This window comes from Epinephelus lanceolatus, chromosome 18, assembly GCF_041903045.1.
Source record: "Epinephelus lanceolatus isolate andai-2023 chromosome 18, ASM4190304v1, whole genome shotgun sequence".
Lineage (NCBI taxonomy): Eukaryota > Metazoa > Chordata > Actinopteri > Perciformes > Serranidae > Epinephelus > Epinephelus lanceolatus.
The window spans coordinates 28,826,018-28,850,098 of record NC_135751.1 but is presented as its reverse complement, the minus strand read 5'-3'; the positions used below and the strand labels follow the sequence as shown (position 1 = coordinate 28,850,098).

The window sequence follows — 24,081 nt, the reverse complement described above, 5'->3', positions numbered from 1 at the left end:
AAAGGAACCACACATGCTGATGCTAGCAGGCATGACGCCGCTTCCATGGGACAGTGAAGAATAACAGAGTTTAGAGGAGAAGTTAAAGATGCTCTGAAACTTGCTGCATTCAGTTATAATCTGTTAAATAAAAGACCACAAACTAAATAGTCAGTTATAAGTAAGCAAGCTTAAAAGCAATTTAGATTTGGTATGTGTCAGATATTTAAAACATACCTTTCATATTTCCAGAGAGTGATTATAGGGATGAGGAGAGACATTTCAAGGAGAACCATGGGATGTTGTGTCAAGGGTGAAACATATTCTGAAGAATAAAATAAAGAAGGAAAAGAGACAGACGCTCATTCAGAACCAAGCCAGGAATCAGGTGATGGAGACACATATTCAAACTAAAGGTATTTGATTTAAGGTGTAATCTAAATCCCACACGACCACGTAGGTAGTTTGTTCCTACCCTCTAATACAAGCCACAGGAGCATTTCCTAAAATACTGCCCCTACTGCTGTCATACCTAAATGACAGTATAGGTTGTATATGACTACTGAGAGTCACAGATTTAAACACATGGTTAACGTTGTGAAATGGTCACAGCACCAAAACTAATTTGTTAGCTTTAGAAAAAAGATCATGGTTTGCAGCCAAGTGTGAAGTGGTTGGGATGAGAGTCAGCACCTTGAAGTCTGAGGCAATGGCTCTCTGCTGGAAAACAGTAGATTGCCCCCTCCAGGTTGGGGCAAAGTTACTGCCCCAAGTGAGGGAGTTCAAGTATCTCGGGGTCTTGTTTACGAGTGAGGGTAGTATGGAGCGTGAGATGGATCAGCGGTTTGGCGCGACGTCTGCAGTGATGTGGAAGCTGTGCTGGACCGTCATGGTGAAAAGGGAGCTAAGCCAGAAGACAAAGCTTTCGATTCACTGGTCCATCTACGTCCCAACCCTCACCTATGGTCATGAGCTCTGGGTAGTGACAGAAGCAATGAGGTCACAGATACAAGCAGCTGCAATGAGTTTCCCCAGAAGAGTGGCTGGGCTCAGCCTTAGAGATAGGGTAAGGAGCTTGGAAATCTGGTGGGACTCAACCTCTGCTCCTTTGCGTCGAAAAGTGTCAGTTAAGGTGGTTCGGGCATCTGATCAGGATGCCCCCTGGGCATCTCCTGTTAGAGGTGTTCCAGGCGCATCCAACTGGCAGGAGGCCCACGGGTAGACCCAGACTCTGGAGGGATTACATACCTTATCTGGCCTAGGAATGCCTCTGTTTCCAGGGGGAGCTGGAAAGTGTTGCTGGGAGGAGGGATGTCTGGGATACTTTGCTCAGCCTGCTGCCCCGTGACCTGGCTTCCGATAGGTGGTTGAAAATGGATGCATGGATGCATGGATGTATGGATGGATGGACAATGTTGACTTTTGATGTTGCACTACACACAAACATCGGTCTCCTGGGTGAAAGTCATGTGTTTGTTTGACCCATCCACCTCTCCTCCCTCCCATCCCATGCGGACTTTGTTGCTCTTTTTACTATGTTAACTGATTTCCTCCTTCACCTGTCATGATTATATTAAACTGCTTTAAGTTTACTCACTTCAGTAATGTAGTATACTCATAACTTTGATATATAAACCATACAGATTGTGTTTAATTTGAGACAGACATCTCCATCTATCTACCCATCCGGCCTTTTTTTTTTAAGTATATACAGTGTGTGTATGACTGTGCATTTCTCCTCAGCTGCTATGCTCCTTAACCCCAGTCCTGTTAATACGTGGTTCGAGAGGATTAGCATCATGGTGATCCTGCTCAACTGTGTGACACTGGGCATGTACCAGCCCTGTGAGAACATCGACTGCACCTCGGACCGCTGCCAGATACTGCAGGTAAGATAGACCTCTGTGTGTGTTTGAGCCTCTGTGTGTAAGAACAACATGTCAGCCCACTGATGAAGAGATAGAACAAAACAATCAATTATTTGACATAAACTCAGAGCGGCTCACAGCTCCTCTTGTCACTTTTCCTCAAGCTGCGATGCAGGCAAACATTGCAGCTGGAATATTTCCCACCTGGAAGCTTTATATTTTCTCCCGCTCTCTGTACAGGGAATTGGGACTTAGTTTGTTTTAATATAGTCTTGTGGAGTCGCATGTGATTTTGTCACTTCGTGATGGGAATACACTTGTGGAGACGAGTTCCAGTAGTTGAAATTGTGGTTGCAAATGGACACAAATGCCACAAAGGCTTTAGTTCTCCTTCTGCTACAAGTTACTGTCCGTTTTGATCAGGCTTTTGACCTGTATCAAACATGGTTCCTATACCACAGCTGTCCCCCGACATTTACCGCTGTACTGTGCACAGCCAAGATGAGTTTTCACATGGTTATTCTCTAAGTTATGAAGGTTTTCACATGACAGGAAACAGTGCAACTCTTTCTCACAATGATTGGCATGAAGTAGAAACTTTGTAGATCGACGTTTTGTTTATGCCTGTCACGATAATTATGTTACGAACTTATTGAGGTCAGCACGAATTATCGAGGTGATGTCAGTACATGTCATCCACATTTTAGCCAACATGATGCCAGAAAAAAAAAACAAGTTTTCCCTCCATTATAAAACTTGGGCATAGTACACACAGCATTTTTTTTTAAATCTCCTGTAGCCTAATTAACCAAAATAAACTATGCTGAGACACATTCAGCTGTCATTTCTGGGTTGCACTACTTCTATTCTTTCATCTCGGGAACCAGGTGAAGATAATGTCGAGGCTAATAGATGTTTTTCTCAGTGGCTACTAACCAGCCATAGAGTTCGGAAGTCCAGATGGACTTGGTCTTCAAGTGTCACTCCACAGCTCCGGTGTGGGGACATTTTTGGTTAAGCTGAATGAGACAGAAGAAGACATTAACCTGAACAAGCTGGTGTTTAAAAACATAAGCACTCATGTTACACTCTTCTACTTGTTGGTACTTACATCTAACTTACAGCTAACATCCTCCTGAGACCCCGTGTCCCCCATGAGGACATCACATTTTGGGTTAACTTTTAACTGGATATGCAAAAGTCTCTTGTTTCTGCTGTCTGTGCGTGACCTACAACTGCAAATGAGTCCATCGGTATGAAGATAAGCTGCTTACATTTAGTGACTCTTATAAATAGTAGCTATTCCTCCTCCTCAACCCGACGTCGGGGGAGTTAAAATAGCAGCAATCATCGGGTAAAAGTTCTGTGAAAGCACTGGACTCACCAACAGTCAGCCACGTCTCAGTCACACAGAGAAAATCCAATCCTCGGGAAGTCAGGAAATCCTTCAGGATAAACGTTTTGTTCGCTAGTGATCTAGCATTTACCAGCCCAATCCTGGCAGGAGCCGGTGGGTCCACGGCGTTAGCTGTCCGGGGAGCCACACACAGAGGCCGCAGGTTGCGCAGATTCACCCCGCGCCAGCAGGGATGAGGAGAGCAGGGGCCGCGGGGCTGGAACACCTCATCCGGGCCAACGACAGGTACCAGCCAGGCGTCGAAAGGGTCCAGCGAGTGCTGAGAAATAAAGAGGCGAGGCACCGCTCCATACTCAGTCCAAGAAGCCATGGAAGTGCTCGCTAAACAGGCCTTCAGCCTTACCAGCCGACCGCTGCGTTTACCCCGGTGGCAGTGGCGCTTACGCCGGAGAGGTGGAGCTGGGGCGCAACAGAGGTGAGCTGGGATCCCCGATAGGAGCGGGGACAAAGTTTTCCCGTCTTGTTGTTTCATTCATCCCCAAAACAAACACATGCGCGAGCCAGGTAAGCGTCTTTACGACAATACGCGCTAGAGCTCATGGGAAATGTAGGCAAAACACTACCGCTTTTGTCCACAGGGTCGCCAAAATCAACTCAAAATGAAAGTTCCTTGTAGGGGCTTTAACTTAGACCTGTGGTCCTTGTTTGTGGACATTTTTTGTGCCATCTAGTGGTGGTAAGAGCACAATACACTAATCCATGCAAAAACAAGATGGCAGCCATCTCTGTCAAGTCAGTTTGCAGCCGATCCCGACACAAAGTGGACAAGGTCCAAAACCTGATCACATTAATGGATAAAACTTGTTTATTTACGATTGATAACGTTTTGATATGGCAACAAGTGTGATCAATTTTAGCAACAGTAACAACCTAAGACATTGTTGATTAGAAAGTACTAGTTTGAAGACATTGGGACCTTGGTATTGTCTTGTTTGAGGACACTGGGACTGTTTAATTTTTATACTTATCAGGTTCTACTGATCACAAATAAAAGAAAAGGAAATTAAAAATGCATACCAAACAAAACTTTGGGTCTCAGGAGGATATGTTAATACTTTGCACTTTGGAACAAACTCCCTAACTATTGAGAAACTAGATTGGCTGTATAATGCTCGTTAAGGAATGACTCTCTATACCCTGGTGCCAAATGTTTAATATTTATATAAGTGCAATTTTTGTTAACAGGGAATCCATTGTATTTATTGTTTTGTTTGTGTGGTTGTATTTTATTTATTTAAGATATGTATGTTTTTACATTCCAGTGTCTAAATATTCATAAGAATCAAACTTTCATTGCTCTTTGAAAGGCTGTAATTGCATTATTATGCTATTACTAATGTTATGCCCCCGGTTTAGGGGACATAACATAAGCGACTGCGACTCCCCACGCTTTCCACTCCCAAGGAAGGCCAGTCACACAGTATCTCAAACAACAAAGTAAGCAGTTTATTTGTCCTCAGAGTAGAGCAATACCCAAAAGAACAAACAAAAATATACTCATGGACCCTCGACTTACCCAGCAAAAACAAATGTGAAACAAAAGACACGTTTCTCACCTAAACTTTTTCCATTCAAAACAAGAGAAGAGAAACTGGCAATGCCAAACAAAAAGGGCTTCTCACTTTTACTAAAACTGCTTCAAAGTGCTCTATTTATAGTGCTCAAAAGAATACAAGAAAAACAACTAATAACTTTAAAAAGTAAACTGTTAAACAAAACTCACCTACTCAAAACTGATCAAAATACTTTCCTAAACAACAAAGTTATCAAGAACACACACTCGTTAACAACGTTGCAGGTTTTTTCCTGCAGGCACTCAAAAACAAAATCGACATTCATAGTCTAATTGCTGGAAGAGGTAGAGTGAAAAGGAGGGAAGAGCATCTATCAGCTGGCGTTTAAAAATCTTCTGACATGCACTGGACCAATACGGTCACAGCAATCTCTGCAAATGGTCCAATCAGCAAACACCACCTGCCTTGCAACATCCAATCACACTCAACCACATGCACACACTCAGGGGAGCAGAGAGACCTCACTGAGACAGGGGTCATAGCATTATATCAGTGGCATGAAAGGGTCTGACAATGACAATAATATAATTTATCGCAAATATTTCTGGGACTATATTGCCAAACAAAAATGGTTACCATGGCTAGTTTAGATTTGCTTGTCTTGTCTTTGCTTATGGACTTGATTGATCCTGTTACAAGTCGTCACTGACAAAAGGACTTAGTAACAGGTTGAGCTCCCCTTATGTAAGAGCACAGGTTATTGGGATTTCTTTTTCTTGGCCAAATTTCAAATAGTTTCCTTTGTGTTTCTGTTTGTAAGCCACACAGGGCTTATATGGGTTTTGTTTCACTACTGTAATTTGCCAACTGGCTGAGGACTCAGTGTTCCTCTGGGGTCGTAATTGCTTTTTATCGAAGGAAATTTGGCAGGCTCAGTTTCAGGTGTGACAAGGACGACCTTATTCTGCCTCACACACTTTTTGTTGGTGGTTTGTAATGTCCATTGACATTGAAAATCTGTCTACAGTAACCTACATGTGAGGTGTCCACTGTTGCTATGTAGACTGATTGTGTACACCGTATCTCACTCTCCTACAGCACATTAGAGTGGATTATAATATCAAATAAAGCCCCCCAGACCAAACTGTAATAGGTTTATTTATCTCATCGGATTTTCTCCTCATTGTGCAGAGATTTTCAAATAAGCATTCGCTGCTGTTTCCAAACTGTGCGACACATCTTCCTGCTCCACTATCTCTCTTCCTCCTCCTACCTCTCCTTCTAATGCCATCTTTACTCCTCCCTATGTTCCCATTACCCCATCCTACACATACTCCCTCTCCCTTCCTCCATCCTGCGTCTCTCTAACAAGCATATTGTCTCCCCAGGTAGTGTAAGGGGGTCCTGTTCTGTTGGTTGCTAATGGTAACAGGAGGGATTTTGCTGACGGTGCTTAGATTGTTAGTGTGGCCCTCACGTGTTTCTCAAGCCCTCTGTGAAATACAGTATCCCCACCGCACTTCCTCTCTCATGTCTGTTTGGTAAATATGAAGAGTCTCCACTGGTTTCCTGGCAACTGCGGTGACAACAACACTTCAGGAAGCCACTGAGGCGGCCAAATAAGTAGTTCAGCACATAACTCCATCAAACCACAGCAGTTTGTTTTTACACTTTGGTTTCTGTACTGATTAAACAAACAAGATGGAATGTGCTAATTAGTGAGCTGTAGAGGTGCTTTGTTACCTCAAGACAGAGCTAGGGTAGCTGTTTCCTTTTGTTTCCAGTCTTGGTTCTATGCTAAGCTAACTGGCCACTAGCACTAGCCTCATATTTACCATTCAGACATGAGACTGGGATAAATGCTCTATTTTGACTCCCAGCAAGAAAGCAAATAACTGAATTTCCCAAAATGTTCTGAACTATGAACTATTCCTTGATTAAGTCAGCTTATCTGACACTGAATTGTGAATAAAAATTAGGTCTTAAATTATAATAATTACTGCATTGAAAATAATGTAGTCAATGTGAAAGGGAAAGTGTATTTCTTTTTCACTGTTTTGGGCAGCACAAAGAAGTTTGAAAGGCAGATAGCTCAACACCTCAGCACATATGGCCAGTTCAAAGTGAAAGAGTTGCTATCATGCTCATTTCCAGGTTCATATTTTTTCTAATAGAAACCCAAAATACTTGCTAACATGCTTTAAGGGACAAGAAAAATACTTAATTTTCTTTACTGTCAGTGCTGGAACACCTGAATTCACACTGTCTATCAAAGCCTAGTCTCTATATACAGACTCTACATTCAGTGAATGTAGAGTCTGTAGGCAAACCCCGAAGATCTTGCCTCCAGAAGAAGAGCGGAAGAGCCCTGGTTTCCAGTTGTAGGTTGTTTGTAGTTTGCGTGATATTGACCAATCACGTTTGAGCCGGTTGCAGGTGTTGCCAGGTTAAACGCTCCGGGCGGTGAACTAACAAGGCAGAACATAATTGGCGTCACTGCAAACTCTGAATCCATCGCAATGGTTCAGCATATTTACTTATATATAAATGGAAGCCGGAAACGGAAATTCGCGTCCTCCGCCCAAATCAAACCGGAATGCCAAAAAATCGGGGGTCTGCCCCCAGAGGCTGTATCGCCGCCTGCCGGAAGTCAGACGCCGAATACAGCCGATGGGTTCCGAGAATGATCAAAGCCCAGTCTGCTCTGATAGGCCTGCTTTTCCGGGTCTTCTTCATCTGGTTGCTCTGCACCATCATTGCAGCCAGGGAATGGCTGTAACCGAGAATAGCAGCACTTACTGTGAGAAATCGACTAAAGCTTCCAAACACAACGGGTCATGTTCCTGCAGGAATATGATACGAAATCAGGGGGGAAATTTGCCAACATCAGCAACCAAGATTACAGGTTTCTCAGACATTAGCATGTAGCTACATGTAGCAGTGTTCTGGCACCCAAGAAACCTTCAAAAGCTTCAAAACACAACCAGTCATGTTCCAGCTGGAATATGATCTGAAATCGGGTAAAAATTAGCAACATCAGCAACCAAGATTACATGTGTCTTGGACATTAGCATGTAGCTACATGTAGCAGTGTTCTGGCAGCCGAGAAATTACAGTGAATAGTGGCACTACCTCTGGTAAAAAATTACCAATAAAAGCTTCAAACACAACCAGACATGTTCCAACAGGAATGTGATCCAAAATCGAGGACAAAAAAACCCAACAACAACCAATCAGCAACCAAGGCAACATGTTTCCCTGACATAAGCTTGTAGCTAATCTGCTCCAGCCGATGACCATATCTAGAAAACCGTCACGATCTGACGTCATCTTGTAGCCAAAGTAAAAAAAGATAGTTGGTGTTTCTCAAAGTCAAGGATCCTTCCATGGTAGGATGAGTCCTTCCAAGGAAGGATCCTACAGAGGTAAGGCAAGAGTCCTTCCTAGTAATCAGTGAACACACATTGGAACAGGCTCACCAGTGTCCCCAGGTGTGCGTCATTAACACTCAGCGGTCTGAGGGAGTTTCAGGGTACTGTGATCATTTTGGCACTCTCTAAATAACCCGCCTTCTCGTCCACCCAGTTGTGCGCAAAGAATTGTATGTACTCTATACTTGCTGAGGATACACACATGCATACTTGAAAGTTCTTTGAAGGAAGAATCTGTCCTCAGAATTTGAAGGATCCTTGACATCAGAACAGTCCTTAGGCAGGATTTGAGGACGTAACATCTTTGAAATCCAGCCATTTAAGGATCCTTCCTTGACTTTGAGAAACACCCAGAGTATTCAGAACAGTCTGAAGCCTGAGGTTTTTGGTCACATGGATTACTTTTACACACATTTTCCCTTATTATTTGAAACTTTAGCCATGTCTAATATGAACATCCAACATTGTAACATTAGATAAATGGCAGAAAATAAGGAAAAGCGTAATAGGTCCCCTCTAACGAGTTCACAGCTAGACACTGCAGTCAAGGATGAAATTGTACTTCCTATAAGGATGTGGAGCAGCCAGCTGTCTCTGGCCTCATGTAAATCATGTCTATATTTGCATAGTCATCTTACACAAATCAGAAGTTGTTTTTCTACCTTAAATGGATTCAGATGGAACAGGACTCATTATACCTTCAGATCAGCACCTGTTCAACCTTTTTAATCGAGCTTCAACTGTTGAGAAAACACACAGACAGGTATTACTTTCCCCGTCCGATTTGTCACTGAGTGTGAAATGAACATTCGTCCGTGTGGTGCCTTTGGATTGATACGCTGATTACTGTTGTCATTCACTTATTCCACAAGTGGAGTAAGACACACATACATTTCTTCATTTCAAATGGTCCACCATCGCAATCTTGATGACCTACTTACTGCGTCCTTTCCCCCTGCCAAATAAGCAGCACAATGACAGCATATGAAGTAGCTTCCACACCGGCTCCTATTTCAAATCATGAAAGAAGCCCGTTACAAGACAGCCTTAACCTCTTTACAAATCATGTTGACGATAAAACCTGATAGGCTGACTGAAGAGGAAGCCGGCGGTAGTGACAAACAACTATGATGAATTCATTCCCCTTTCAGTCAGAGCAGAGCGCAACAGGGATCCGACTGGTGCAGCCAACGTCGGATTACACGTGAAGCGTGCAGGCTGCATTATTTATCAAAACATCATTTAAACAGCATGTGAGACGGATCTTCTCATCTTTCCCATTGCATGCTGCCAGCTCTGTGTGTGTATGTGTGAGAGAGACACACATGTTGGCTTCAAATGCATTACAAAACATGCCTCTATATTTATATACAGAGCCATGTTTGCCAAAAATCAAAGAAGCACAGATTTATATTTATATAGACGTGCATGCTTACATTCACGCACCCACAAGTGCACAAATTTGCGCCAACTCATTTCAATTTCAACCTTTAGATATCTTGATCCCTTTAGATAACAAACACCACTGAAGAAGTCCACACTGGTACAGAAAAGGGAATATATAGCTGCTTCTGTGTCTTGCTATTTCTGACTTGGACAAAACAACATCCTCCTCTGCTCCTGCCAGCGCTGCTACATGAATAAATCCTCAAGATTTCACACACCATTTATCTCATTCAATATGGTCTATAGCTACAAACATCATCTTGCAATTTTTCATCAATGCTGGGTTAAAAAAAAATTCTCCCTTCTTCAATTGAAGCCTATTACTCCTGGTTGTCCAAATGTACCACATATCAGTGTTCTCTATTCTGCTGTGGGTTATTGTTGAGTCTCTAGTTTGTCATTTAACTTCTGCCTGAAACCCGGAAAAAGTAATAACCTTAAAGTACTTGAAGAAAATTGTTTTTCCAATGCAGCATGTGTATTGGTTTGTGCCATCTGATTTGTCGAGTGCACAGACTCTTTTCCCAGGGCATATGCACTCACTGTATTTTAGCAGCCCAAAGCAACACTGAGTTGGAAAGTTTTTGTGATATGAAAATCAGTATCTTTTCAGGCTTTCTTAGTATTTATATATGGATTGCTGTCAAGTAAGTTGAAAGGACAGTTCACACTCAAAAATACATATTGTATCTCTAACCTGTAGTGCTATTTATCAGTCTAACTTGTTTAATGTGAGTCACATAGTGTTGTAGATGTCGGCTGTAGAGATGTCTGCCTTCTCTCAAATATAATGGAACTAGATGGCACTTGGCTTGTGGTGCTCATACGTTTCAAAAACTCAACTCAAGATAATTCACAGCCCTTGTTGTGTGCAGTTTCATGTAGGAACTACTTTATTTCTACCAAACTACACCCGGAAACCATATCATCAGGCAGAAGGAAGTGTGCTAGTCTGAGTGGGCGGAAGTTAGCTGCATAGATCAGCCTCTCATTGGGCGTAACGAGCCACCCACTGAAGTCCCGCCCTACCACCTCCGGTTGTGTAGCAGTTTTCAACTGTTTTCAACACGTCCTTTACTAACTTTTGCGGTGTTTGATCTTGCGGGGATGTAGCCATTTTTCTGCCATGGTTCGCGTCCTGTAGGTGATATTTTTGTGGGTGTGTTACACCCAAAATCTGTTTCCCCCCGGGAATATTTTTGCAAGCGCACCGTTGCTGTGGCACCGCCCAGAATGATTGTGATTGGTTGAAAGAAATACAAGCAGCCGGGGCGTTTTTTTCTCGAATCTTAAAGTGAGAGTCGGCCCAGCCAGACCTTTCTTTTCTTGAGAAAGGTCTGGTGAGCGAGACTAGAAGTGTGCATCTATTCAAGGATGAGAGGCTCATGCTCATGACAGTGCTACATGTAACATGAATGGCGTCCTCCTCAGCTGAGCTAGCTCAGTGGTGCTAGGGTTCCTAGCAGTAGATGCACTCTCCCTTCTACGTGGTGATTCAGTCGGCTGATGTAGTTTGGTAGAAAAAAAAACATGAAACTGCTTACACCAAGGTCATGATTTCTGTAAAGAGACATTGCTGTTGAGTTTTTCAAATATAATTTTTGCTGCTTTGAGCACCACAAGCTGAGTGCCATCTAGTTCCATTGTATTTAAGAGAAGGCAGACATCTTAACAGCCATTTGTGTTGATTTTTGATTCTAGGGAATCAAAGAGTTTGAGGCCACTATAGTCATTGCAACATGTAAAGGGTAAATTCACCCCTAAATCAAAAATACATATTTTTTCTTTTACCTGTAGTGCTATTTATCGGTCTAGATTGTTTTGGTGTGAGTTGCAGAGTGTTGGAGATATCAGCTGTAGAGATGTCTGCCTTCTCTTAAATACATTGAAGCTAGGCTCGGCTTGCGGTGCTCAAAGCGCCAAAACAAAACAAAACAGAAAACATAAAAAAAATACTCAACAGCAAAGTCTCTTTCCAGAAATCATGAGCTGGTTACTCCAGATAATCCACAGACCTTCTTGTGTGAAGTTTCGTGTGGGAACTGTTATCTTTCTACCAAAGTACACCCACCAACTGTATCATTGCGCAGACGGAAGAATGTGTCTACTGTTAGCTCACCTAGCACAACTATACTAGCTAACATTAGCTAGTTAGCATAGCTGAGAAGGAAGCCATTGTTTAAATCCCGCGCTGTCTTCTCAATCATGAGTAGATGCATGTTTCTTTCTGCGCAGTGATATGGTCGACAGGTGTAGTTCGGTAGACAGAAAATAGTTCCTACACGAAACTGCTCACCAGAAGTTCTGTGAATTATCTTGAATAATCATGATTTCTGGAAAGAGACATTTCTGTTGAGTTTTTCAGATGTTTTACTTCCATTACGATGGAGAGAAGGCAGACATCTCTGATATACCCAACACTCAGAAACTCACACCAGAACAATCTTGATTAATAATTAGAACTACAGGGAAGAGGAAAAATCTGTCATTTTGATTTTGGGTGAGCTGTCCCTTTAGGCTTATTAAAACTTGGGCTGTTTTAACCTTTCAGCTAAAGATTATATTAGAGTATGTTTTTAGAGTATGTTTTTCTTATCATTTGCACTTGACCTGAGACTGTAACCAGCTTAAGGTGGTACCCTATCTGCAGATTTTCGAAGAGCAATTTAAATGGGTAAACATTCTCGCACCGTGGGTCAAACTCTTCATTTCATATTTAGTCAGTAAAGCAAGCATTTCAAGTATATATAACTTTGAGGTTAAACAGCAGTACTAAATGTATTATCTCATTTTGTGGCTTTGTGCACAGTTTGGGGAGTCACGACAGTTTTGGAATAAACAAAAAGGCTTGTCATCATCTAAAATTCAAATTATGACCAATGACTTATGAACAAGCAGCCGTGCAGCTTCATTGCTTTTTTGAATATCCGGGCCTCGGAAATCTCTGTGTCAAGAGATAGCAGCTTGAGTTATATGTAGTAGGAATATGTAACAAGGCAGCAAACACAGTCACACAGCCTAGGGCAAAGCACTGGGAGAGAGTTCCGAAAATACAATAGGGAGGTTTAGCTAGTGATCTGAACATAATAATGCAAGCAGGACATGGCAGAGATATGAGCTCATCTGTCTTTCTCTCCATTTATCTCTCACTGTCTCTTCTGTCTTCATATTTGTTTTCTCTGAGGTTTGACCTGGATCTCCCTCACTTTCCTTTTTTCCTCTTCACTTCTTTCTTCCCTTGTGATTCAAGTATCGCAGCGTGGGTTGCTTCGCACTGGGCACCATATGTTTTGCGGGGTATTACATTAGTACAGACACATGTTCTCAGTGCAGCCATAAGCCTTTTTTTACACCATTCAGATCACAACATTAACAGTAAACTGGGCTCGAGTGATCGCCACCAGCATTTTCAGTCACACAAACACATGAAGAGCACATCAGCCTTGAGTATCACATATTCTGTTGGTGTGTTAGATCATGATTTGTGGTGTTTTAAAGGGCAGTTTGATGGAAAATAACTAACTTGACAGCTCCTGTGAGCTTTGGGATGAGTCTGCTGTGGTGTGGCAACACTTAAAAAGTGTCAAAATTGTCTTTGAAACATTGAAAACGGAAGGTCATGGATTGTTCTGAGGTATTTGAATTAGATAGGGATCAGACCAAAACATCACTTGAGGCTTGAGAAATTTGCTTTAGGGCACATGTCCAAAAAAAAAGCATGCACACACACACACACACACACACAAAAACAGATTTAGTGTTAATGGCTCAAGAGTAATTTGTCCTCACCAGAAATAATAAGTGCTCCTCGTTCATTAACAAACTGATTTGGATGAAAAAAAATGAAGAGGGAGCTCTGACAACAGCTTGAGCCCACTACTTATGTGCTCCAAGAGAAATGTATCAAATGCATCTTCTTCTCACTTTCCTCCATCTTTATCTCCCTTTGTTTTCTCATAGGCCTTCGATGCATTTATCTACATCTTCTTTGCATTGGAGATGGTGGTAAAGATGGTGGCTCTTGGGATCTTTGGCCGACGCTGTTACCTGGGAGACACCTGGAACAGACTGGACTTCTTCATCGTCATGGCTGGGTAAGCAAGTGTATCATAATGATAGCATTAATTCTACTTCTGGTAAAGTTTGTGTGTCATGTTGTTCAGGGGACACTGAAATGGCAAAAAGCAACATTTGCTTTTAATGACGAAAACTCTGTCTGTGGGTGTGTCTGTGTGTCTTTTCCACGTTTTTCTCCTCACTGACTTGGTCAATCCATGTGAAATTTGGCACAGTGGTAGAGGGTCATGGGAGGATGCGAATGAAACAATATTACATCAGTTGGCCAAAAGGGGGCGCTATAGCAACTGATTGAAATCACAAACTTTGAACGGGCATATCTCATGCCCCGTATGTCGTAGAGACATGAAACTTTGCACAGAGATGCCTCTCCTCATGAGGAACAAATTTGCCTCACGAACCCATAACTTCCGGTTACATAGATTTTCCGCCATTTTGATTTTTTTGAAAAACACTTCAAATCGATCTCTTCCTAGAAAGTTTGACCAATCTGCATGAAACTCGGTGAACATAATCTAGGGACCAATATCTAAAGTTCCCTCTTGGCAAAAGTTGGAAAACTTACTAAAACTGAGCTTCTATAAGGCAATGAATATTGCGGAGGGCGTGGCTCATCACATAAAGGTGTATAACATCTCAAGGGTTTCACCGATCACCACGCAACTTTGTAGGCATATGACCACACATAATCTGAGGGGATCCCTCCATTATTGACCCCATCAAATAAAATGGGGGCGCTAGAGAGCTAATTTATTATCTTGGCCTAACCACCATATGGATTTTTACTAAACTTCAAGATATGTAGAACAGGACGCCTCAAGGTGACTGGAGAAATTTAACTCTAATTGGCAACTGGGTGGCGCTATAACAACAGAAAAATACTTAAAAATGGCTAAAATGCGACCGATCACTGTGGCTCCCCCTGTGGTCCAATGTTATGAGTTATGGTATGGTATGCTGTACATAATCACAGAAACTGTCAGTGTGTTCTGTCTGTCCCACGTTTTTCTACTCACTGATGTGGTCAATCTACATGAAACTGTACATAGGCATTGAGGATTGGCATAGGTAGAAGGTGACAAAACTACCAATGGGTATGGACTAGTAGATTAATAATACAGTGTCCATAGAGTTTAGCATGTAAGGAACTTGTCTATGATGACTGTGGCTGCCCTCACACCCTTTTCAGTATTGTAGATTAAATGTTGGGAGCGTCCTATTTTGTGTGGATATGTTTGACTGGTGAGAAAGTTGTTATATAAAGATTTGGACCACAACAGTCTGTTCGCCGATAAAAAAAAAACAAGACTATGACTTGTTTCAGCAAATGCCAAAAATGGCATATGTTTGCATTCAACTGACAAATTGCTGCTGACATTGTTGTAGGGCCACAAATCCAAAAGTCAGGGAAAGCCAAACCATAACTAAAGACCCTTTTAGGGCCGACATGATGACCTCATTTTATGAGTTGGAGGCAAAACACGACTCTCGACTCTCCACCACAGGGCTGTAGGAGTCTTAAAATGTTTTTTTTGTGTTATTGGAAGCCAGAATAGAAGGAGTCATGGCTGAAAACTTATATTCACATATCACATACCAGCAGCCACTGCCTGTCAACAAAAACAAAGCCAACTATGGTTAAATGCGATACGACTAAAGGACTGGATGGAGGGGATCATAAAAATGCTCTCATGTGCAGCGCACACTTCATATCAGGTTAGGGAAAAAGTATTTCCTGTTGTAGGGATGAATAACGTTATGTGTATTAAGGGTTATCATGTCCACCTCATCAGAAATTGGGGAGGTATTAAGAGGAATATTGGATTTCTCCATAACGCTAACTTTTTAGCACATTAGCTAACGTTAGCTACGATAGCAAAACAAACTGGAGGAAACCGTTCAAGTGTCGTCCTCCTTTGTAAGATTGACATAGTAACCAACCACAAAGCCGGCCATCCCACCTTCAGCAGTCCTGTCAAATCATCCATCCACTGAGTGGGAGCATACAGGTCAGCCAGTCTGGTCCCTTTGGTCCGTGTTTACTTATTCAAGTAACACTTGTGGTCCTTGAGAGTGAGTGACCTGACATGGTGCATTCATAAATTCAGTCTGTTGCTCTACACTAAAATGAGAGCCCTGTTGGTTGAAGAAACCGAGCGTTATATTTCTACATGAATGAACGAACGGTGATGTGAATTACACATTCACTCAGCTTGGCGCTCTGCTGCTCCGCCTCCTCAGAGTGCTCAGGGAGGACTCTGCCACTCCGAGAGTGCGTTGCTCTGGATAACCTAATCACACATTCCGACAGTGCTCCGAATTTACGAACAATCCAGTTTATGCCAGAGTGCACTCCGGCACTCGGAATGAATATTTCTGAATGCAACACTTGCGTCATCTTCCTCCATTGTCTAAAGCAAGCCAAGAGAACTTGCTAGAATTGTATTGCCTCCAGCTAAGCCCTGCCCACCAAAATACGTTATACTGTTTACTGACAGTAAAAGGGTCTGTGATAGTTTTTTGAGCACTGACAAATATCGTCATCCTGTTGATTGTAGAGTCCTATCAGAAAACACTTTTATGTGCCGTTCAGGAGAGGAATAGTATTTGTCATTACTTGGGGCACTTGTTGGCTCCAGGACTTGTTTTCCTGCTCTGGTTGTAACAGACTGTCACTATGACTCCACTCTCGTCTCATCTACTGCTTCTAACTCTTTGTTCATGGGTTTTGTAAGCTCCTTATTAAAATCAGAGAGAAAATTAATAACGCCGTCAAGAGCTGTTAGGTGTTGCATGATTTTCAGTCACTCCAGACATTTTCACATTTTCATCTTTGGGAGTGTGTGTCGTGCTGATGATGCAAGATGACAGGTCACCAAAACTGTCTAATGAATGAGTAACCTGTCAGTCCGTGTGACTTCATGTTTACAACTTCTGTTTGCTGTGTTATACCTCAGTGTGAACACTAAACAGACCAGAAGGCAAACGTAGAGGGAACCAAACTACAGGTGTCATCAGCATCCATTTATTCAGCCGCTAATTGGCTTGTCAGTAAAGTTCATATGATACTTGCTATTTTACAGAATTAGAACCAGTTTGAAAAGTTTTAAAAGCAGGTGATTTACCTGTGTGGCCTTTATGCCAGAGTATAATCAACATTGCAAAGCGACAGTTCACCCCAAAATTGAAACTAGGTATTTTTCCTCTTACCTGCAGTGCTATTTATCAGTCTAGATTGTTTTAGATTTTGCGTCTCTTGAATATAATGGAACTAGATGGCACTCAGCTTGAGGTGCTCAAAGCACTAAATAATACATTTAAAAAAAACTAAGCAGCAACATCTCTTTTCAGAAATCATGACCCGGTTACTCAGGATAATCCACAGACCCTGTTGTGAGCAGTTTCATGTTGAAACTATGTTCTGTCTGCCAAACTACACCTGCAAACCATATCACCATGCTGAAGGAAGTGTGCATCTACTCATGGATGAGAGGCTCGTGCTCGTGACATTGCTACATGTAAACATTAATTGTGTCGTCTAAAGCTGAGCTAGCCCAGTGGTGTTAGGGTACCTAAATGGACCTGTACTTGTATAGAACCTTTGTAGTCCTCCGACCACTGAGCGCATTTTTTACACTACAAATCACATTAATCCATTAACACATATCCATACACTGGTGGCCGAGGCTACCATACAAGGTGCCACCTGCTACACAGTTTTGTTTTTTTCCAATGGAACAGCCATCAGGAGCAATTTGGGGTTCAGTATCTTGCTCAAGAATACTTTGCTGTGGACTGGAGGAGCTGGGGATCGAAACCGCTGATCTGCCAAACCACTGAGCTACAGCAGCCCCCCTAGCACATGCACTCTTCCTGCTATGGTGTAGTTCAGTAGAAAGAAAATAGTTCCTACATAAAACTGCTCACAACAAGGTCTGTGGAGGAACCGCGTCACGATTCCTGGAAAGAGACATTGCTGTTCAGTCTTTCTTTGTATTTCTTTAGTGCTTTGAGCACCACAAGCTGAGTGCCATCTAGTTCCATTACATTTGAGAGAAGGCAGACATCTTGGGGCATCGGTAGTGGATAGTGCTGGCGCCCCATGTATAGAGGCGATGCCTCGCTGCAGCGGTCGCAGGTTCGACTCAGGCTTGCAACCCTAGTGGGCGGCAGTAGCTCAGTCCATAGGGACTTGGGTTGGGAACCGGAGGGTCGCCTATTCAAGTCCCCGTCCAGACCAAATATGGAGAGTGGACTGGTAGCTGGAGAGGTGCCAGTTCACTTTCTGGGCACTGCCGAGGTGCCCTTGAGCAAGACACCGAACCCCCCAAACTGCTCGGGGCGCCTGACCAAGGCAGCCCCCTCACTCTGACATCTCTCCACTTTGTGCATGTATAGGTCCTGTTTGTGCATGTGTGTGTCTTTCGGACCTGTGTGTTAATGACAAAAGAGTGAAAAAATTTGAATTAATAAAGTATATGAAATTAAAAAAAACAAACAAACAGCTGATATCTCCAACACTCAGCAACTCACACCAAAACAATCTAGACTGCTAAACAGCACTACAGGTTAGAGGAAAAATATGTGCTTTTAATTTGGGGGGTGAACTGTCCCTTTAACAGTATCGCCACAAACCCGGGAAACATGTCAAATAAAGCCTCAGAGACATTTCTCCAGAAGCCCATTGTACATGCAGCATTGTGGGGTGTCCTCTGAGAATACAACCATAAGGCAACTACCTCCGGTACCCTGCCACAGACACTGAAGTATAACAGAAGACTGTGCCTGTTGCAGTATGCTACAGTATGGGGTATTCACCAGGGTAAAGATGAAAACATGCTTGAATTCTTCCGCATCAATTAACACCAGAGCACTGCCCAATACTTGATTGTGTGGAGTGGGTGGCACAAATGTTGTTTTGGACTTCAACATATGTTTACATTGGAAGTAAAATTTGTTTATTAGTCATATGGGAAGACGACAAGAAAGGAAGGAATGAACTAAGAATTCAAAGTTTTCGAGAGACGCCCACTGCTGAAATGACACCTACCCACAAGAATATACAAAACCATGATCATATATCGTGTTAGTTATTGCATAATTTCGGCACACTCTTACAAAGTTTCCTTCACACAGGCTGCTACCGTGGGACACATTTACACACACGCTAGATGGATGCACGTGCACAAAACAAAAGCAAACACACCTGCTCAAACACCTGCTCTGAACGAAGGAAAATGAGAGGCTCAGACATGGACGATAAAGCAAGTGTGTGTGACTCTGTGTGTGTGTGTGTGTGTGTGTGTGAGAGAGAGATGGATAGGGAGAGCGGCTAGTATAATAGCACACAAAGAAAGGCAGAGCAACAGACTTAGCAGGGTAGGTGGAGGGACATTCATCTTCATTTGAGCTGAATCACTTTATCCCCAGTGGATGCTCATAGTTTGTGTGTGAGTGTGTGTGTGTGTTAGTGGCACAGAATTACCCACACAGATTACAGTCTGTCATTTTATGCCTTTTGAGTTTGTTTAATCTGTGTATGTGCTCGCCTGTGTTTGTATATGCATTTGTGCGAACGCCTCCGTCTTCGTTTTCCTCTTGGCAGCAGCCATTAGATTAGCGTCTAGGCTAATTGCAGAGGGCATTGCCAAACTTACCAGGCCAAATCATAGCCGACAGTCTGCTATGAGCTCTGTGTCTGTTACCCATGAGCACCACCTCGCTCTCTCACCCTCCCTCCTTCACCCTCCCTCTTCTTCTTCTTCTTCTTTCTTTTTTCGCATGCTTGGATGCACATCTTCCCTTGTCATCTCCCCTTCAGACCCCATGCAGACCAGGCTCTCGTCCAGACAGGCTCTAAAGGGGGTTTCGTGCTTTTGCTCCTGCCACATGCAGTCTGTTTTATTTTCTATACTGTATATTTTATCTTTGCCTAATCCACTGCGCTGAGACTTATTTTTGCAAGCCTGTCTGCTATCTGTGAGAACAGATATACTGCAGCATGTCTCCTTGTGTGTGTCTGCTGTGATACTTGATCCAAGGATGAGGCATGACCCTTTTCATAAAAACTCAGCCTTGCATTCAGTATTTATTCTAATGTATGCCTCAGATAGGTTGAAGAATGTTACCAGGTCAAAGAAATGATAAAAGACTTTCTCACACTGAGCCGAGCCGACTGATGTTTTTATTTTTCAAGCATATTAAGGAGCTGTGCCGTGACTCAACCTGATAGACACACACCTGGTGCATATTTTCAGATATATTATGCAAGGACACCTAATTACATTTGGTAGACTTGCCCTTCTAGTCTACAGTAGATTGATTGTGATTCATGATTAAACAGGGCCAAACAAGACGGCACTACAGCTGTAGTTTGGGATATTCAGCCCTTTCCCTTGGACACACTCACAGTTTAAAGTATTTCTTTTTACTGTCAAAAGCAAGAATGATGTTTTTTATGTAAATGATGCAGAGAAACTACTTGCTTCAACTTCCCTGGTAACTTTGATGAAGGGATTTTGTTAATTTGACAGCTACAGATTTTACATGTCAAGAATTGAGACTCTTTTTCCTTGTCTCTCATGTTAAATGTGCCTCTGAGCTCTTCTCACAAGGTCTACCCTACGTTTCCCCTGAAGCTCCGCATTTCATATCGATATAAACATGCACGCACACGCACACACACGCTAGTCACATAAAAGCATGAATGAGATGAAGGCGTCACAAGCAAAAAAGGAATGTGAAAAACAGAGAACAATCATAAAAAGGACGCTTCCGGCAGTCCACTAATTACCCTCCCAAACACAGCGGCCTGATTGATGTGTACAGGAAGAGACACTTCTATAGAGCGCGCAAGCATACGCACATGCATGCATACACACAGTGCACGTGCGCACACACAAAGACACACGTCTGAAGATCCACATCTGATCATCTTAGGTTTTCTCTTTCACTTTTTTGCTGCTCTGCTCTGTCATTCTGATGCAATTGGACCACGAACGAAACAATACATGTGCTCATCTATGCAACTGCTAATGCTTTTGTTGGTGTTATCTATCTCATAGTTTAGTTCTAACTCTGTAATAGGCATGGGATGATATGAAAATTTCCTGTCCCAATTATCTTGGCTAAAATAATTCATGATATTGTCCCAATGATCATCAAAATATGCTTCAAACTAAAACTTAGTAAAATCACTTTACCTTACATGTTTTACCTGCAAAATGGTCATCTGTTTATCAGTAACTCACCGTATGTTACCGTAAATCTGGAAGAAAAATCTCTCATGACTCCTGTGAGCGGAGAATCCAAAAAAGGCGAACGTTGTTAACCAGGACCGTGTTTAACATCGGCAAAACTATACCAAAACATCCGTTTACAAACACTCAACAACTCGTGCAGAATAATCAAAGTCTCATTTATCCATTTATATTCCCAGTTTTTTCAGAAGACATGCATTTTTGCTATAACCTTATGATTTAAAATGCATCATTAAGAACAGGCTCATGCTCGGCTGAGTAGCATGCCTGGGCACATGTGCGTTTGAACTCTGCTCAACCAGGGCTCATACGCACACGTGTTAGGGCATGCTCAGGGCTCCCTACTCGTAGGCAGAAGTGTTTTATTTTATACAATTTTAGCAAAAATACGTGTGTTTAGGAAGAACTGGGCATACAGCTAAATAGATGACACTTGGATTATATGCACGAGTTGCGTGAGTGTTTGTAAATAGATGTTTTGATATAGTTTTGCTGTTGTTCAACATGGTCCCCGTTAACTTCAGTTCATAAACAATGTTCGCTTTTTGGATTCTCCGTTCATCATGGAGGCATTCCAGAAAAATAAAACTTTCCTCACAAATTCAAGGTTATTAATACACAAATGGTCATTTTGTGGGTGAAGTATTCTTTTGAGAAACAATTTTATTGAATCATAGATAGGTCATATATCTTTTTAGTAAAAAAAAAATCAAACAGTCTTAAAAAGCCTGGCTTTTCAACATATGAAAATATGTTATGAAAATGCCAATGCTTGATTTAGATAATTTGCATTTTTTGAGGCTGGCATGTGCAGCTTGTTTTTGCAGAGTTTGTTTTATTGATTGTTGCCCAGCAGTCTGTTTGGTTGCTGCTGGACATAATATTATGCCCCAAAGCTATGGAACACACTACCTATAGGTATCAGGGAAGCTAGCTCGCTAAATATATTCAAAAGAAAGCTAAAAGCATATTGGTTCACTTCAGCCTTTAACTAGCTCTGACTTCCTAAAATCTTACTTGATTTTATGATTTACAGTTTTTTGTGAATCAGTTCTGTTTTATCTACATTATGTCTATTTTCATATAATGGACACCATAATGAAAATTCACCATGATCAACTCATTGTGAGTGTTTTTTGCCACATTCAGTGATAAAATGATTTATCATCCCATTCTTACCCTGTAACCTAATCAAGCTATATAAAAAAATCACTTTCTGTGCCCTTGAGCTCACTAAAGGGACTCCATGTATGTTTTAATTGTTTCAAAACTCCCTTTTGACATTTTATCCTCCCGTTCAGTCTCTCAGCAGCTCACACGAAATCATTAGAGCGACCACAGATACCTTAATGTTTGAGACAGGTTGTAATAACACCACTGCGCCCAGCCCGATCAGCCCGGCCCCAAAACAACTCTTATGCTCTTCTCTACACTGTGACATTTTCATCAAGCTGCTGTGTGGCATTTCTGTACTTCCCTCTACAGCGGGTAAATAAAATTGATCTGCGACGTGCCTCTTCGTTCTTGTAAGGATGCATTCTTTCAAATGTGGGGCTTGTAAGCTTCACAGTAAGAACAAAAAGATAAGGCTGTTGCCACTGGTCCAAAAACAGTAAGCATCTCACCCAAAAGTGTGATCCTGCTCCATCCATAGATTTATTTTAGACATATATCACGTATGAATAAATTGTTAGTTTGCCTTCCAATTCTTGTTACACCAAGTAATCCTGCTCAAGTAGCTGGGCAGATACTGCGCTGTGGCGAAGGGGCAAATAGAAAGAACTTCCCTGTGGGATGAATAACGTATCACATTATTATAAATGGAATGGTTTGTAAGTCTATCTGTGAGAGAAACAGTGAGCTTGGCTTGTTTTGTGAGAGCCAGCGGATGTGCTCTGGGTGTTATTAGCTGATGGTGCCGCTGCTGCTGCTGCTGTTGGTATCATGCTGTCCCAACACTACTGTAGCCCTGGGCACATCGATTCTGCACACAGACACACTTAAAAACTATTACACAATATACGCCATTTGCACTACAACGCACACGGTGTCATTTTCACTCTCATTTTAAACACATACTGTAAAACTCACTTCCACTGTCTCTGTTTTGATGATAACAGTCATGTAATGTAAGTGTGCTACATTCAAACATACACACACACACTGCGTTCACACACACATACACACATGGCAAAGCGTGGCCATTCTCCTGTGAAAGTGGTTTGGGTTTGGGGGCACAAACAGCTTAGCCATGCTGTGGAAATGACTTGCTAACAGATGCCAGGCTCTGACTGAGCCACAACATCCTGCAGGCAACACTTAGAATAGAATGAATCCCTCTTTTTCCCGCTACCTCTCTTTCTCTCCCTCACCTCCCTTTCATGTTATTCTCCCCTTTTGATGCTTTGTCACTTTATCCCCCTCACCACTTTCTCTTGAGTGTTGCAACGCTCTTTGCAGTGCATTTCCCACACTGCTGAAGCTCACACAGCTCTGGGAGAGGGAGGGAGGGAGGGGGGGGCAGGTGAGACTGGATCAAAGAGTGACCATTGATGTTGAGTAGAGGTCTCTGGTCCAGCTGGCCACTGTGGTAATCCTTTTTTGTCATATTGCGAAGCGGCAGCTCACCCAAGCAACTACAGAAAGGTTAAATGATGTTCTGTTTTTCTTTGTCTTTTCTTTCTCCCCCTGTCTGTTTATCCAGGATGGTAGAGTACTCTCTGGACCTGCAGAACATCAACCTGTCGGCCATTCGGACAGTGCGGGTCCTTCGGCCCCTTAAAGCGATCAACAGAGTGCCAAGTAAGAACATTTTAAGCTTCAGTGTGTGTATTTGTTTGTGCAAAAGTGTGGGCGAAGTGTGCTTTCATGTGAGTATTTTCTGTAGACTGTCCTCCCAAAAAAATGACACATTAACACTTTATTTGAAGGTACACATATTCACCATTAACTAGTTGCTTATTGACATTAATATAAATAGCATATTGGCTCTCTATAAGTCATTATAAAGCCCTTGTTAATACCTTATTCTGCATGACCATAATCTATAACAATATGGCAGCTAGCTAGGAGTTTTCTCTAAATAACCTC

At 42.3% G+C, this 24,081-nt stretch overlaps 1 protein-coding gene across 3 annotated transcripts in view; it reads left to right on the top strand.

Annotated features, from left to right (window-relative positions):
- The first annotated feature begins 1,750 nt into the window (after positions 1–1,750).
- Positions 1,751–24,081, top strand: part of LOC117269085 (voltage-dependent T-type calcium channel subunit alpha-1I) — a 141,432-nt gene continuing 119,101 nt past the window's right edge. For all 3 annotated transcript variants that reach the window (XM_033645943.2, XM_033645940.2, XM_078161154.1), the window contains exons 1-3: positions 1,751–1,868; positions 13,616–13,749; positions 23,696–23,793. In XM_033645943.2, the coding sequence (XP_033501834.1) occupies positions 1,779–1,868; positions 13,616–13,749; positions 23,696–23,793 (322 nt within the window). In that variant the 5' untranslated portion in view covers positions 1,751–1,778. The remainder of the gene's footprint in view (positions 1,869–13,615; positions 13,750–23,695; positions 23,794–24,081) is intronic.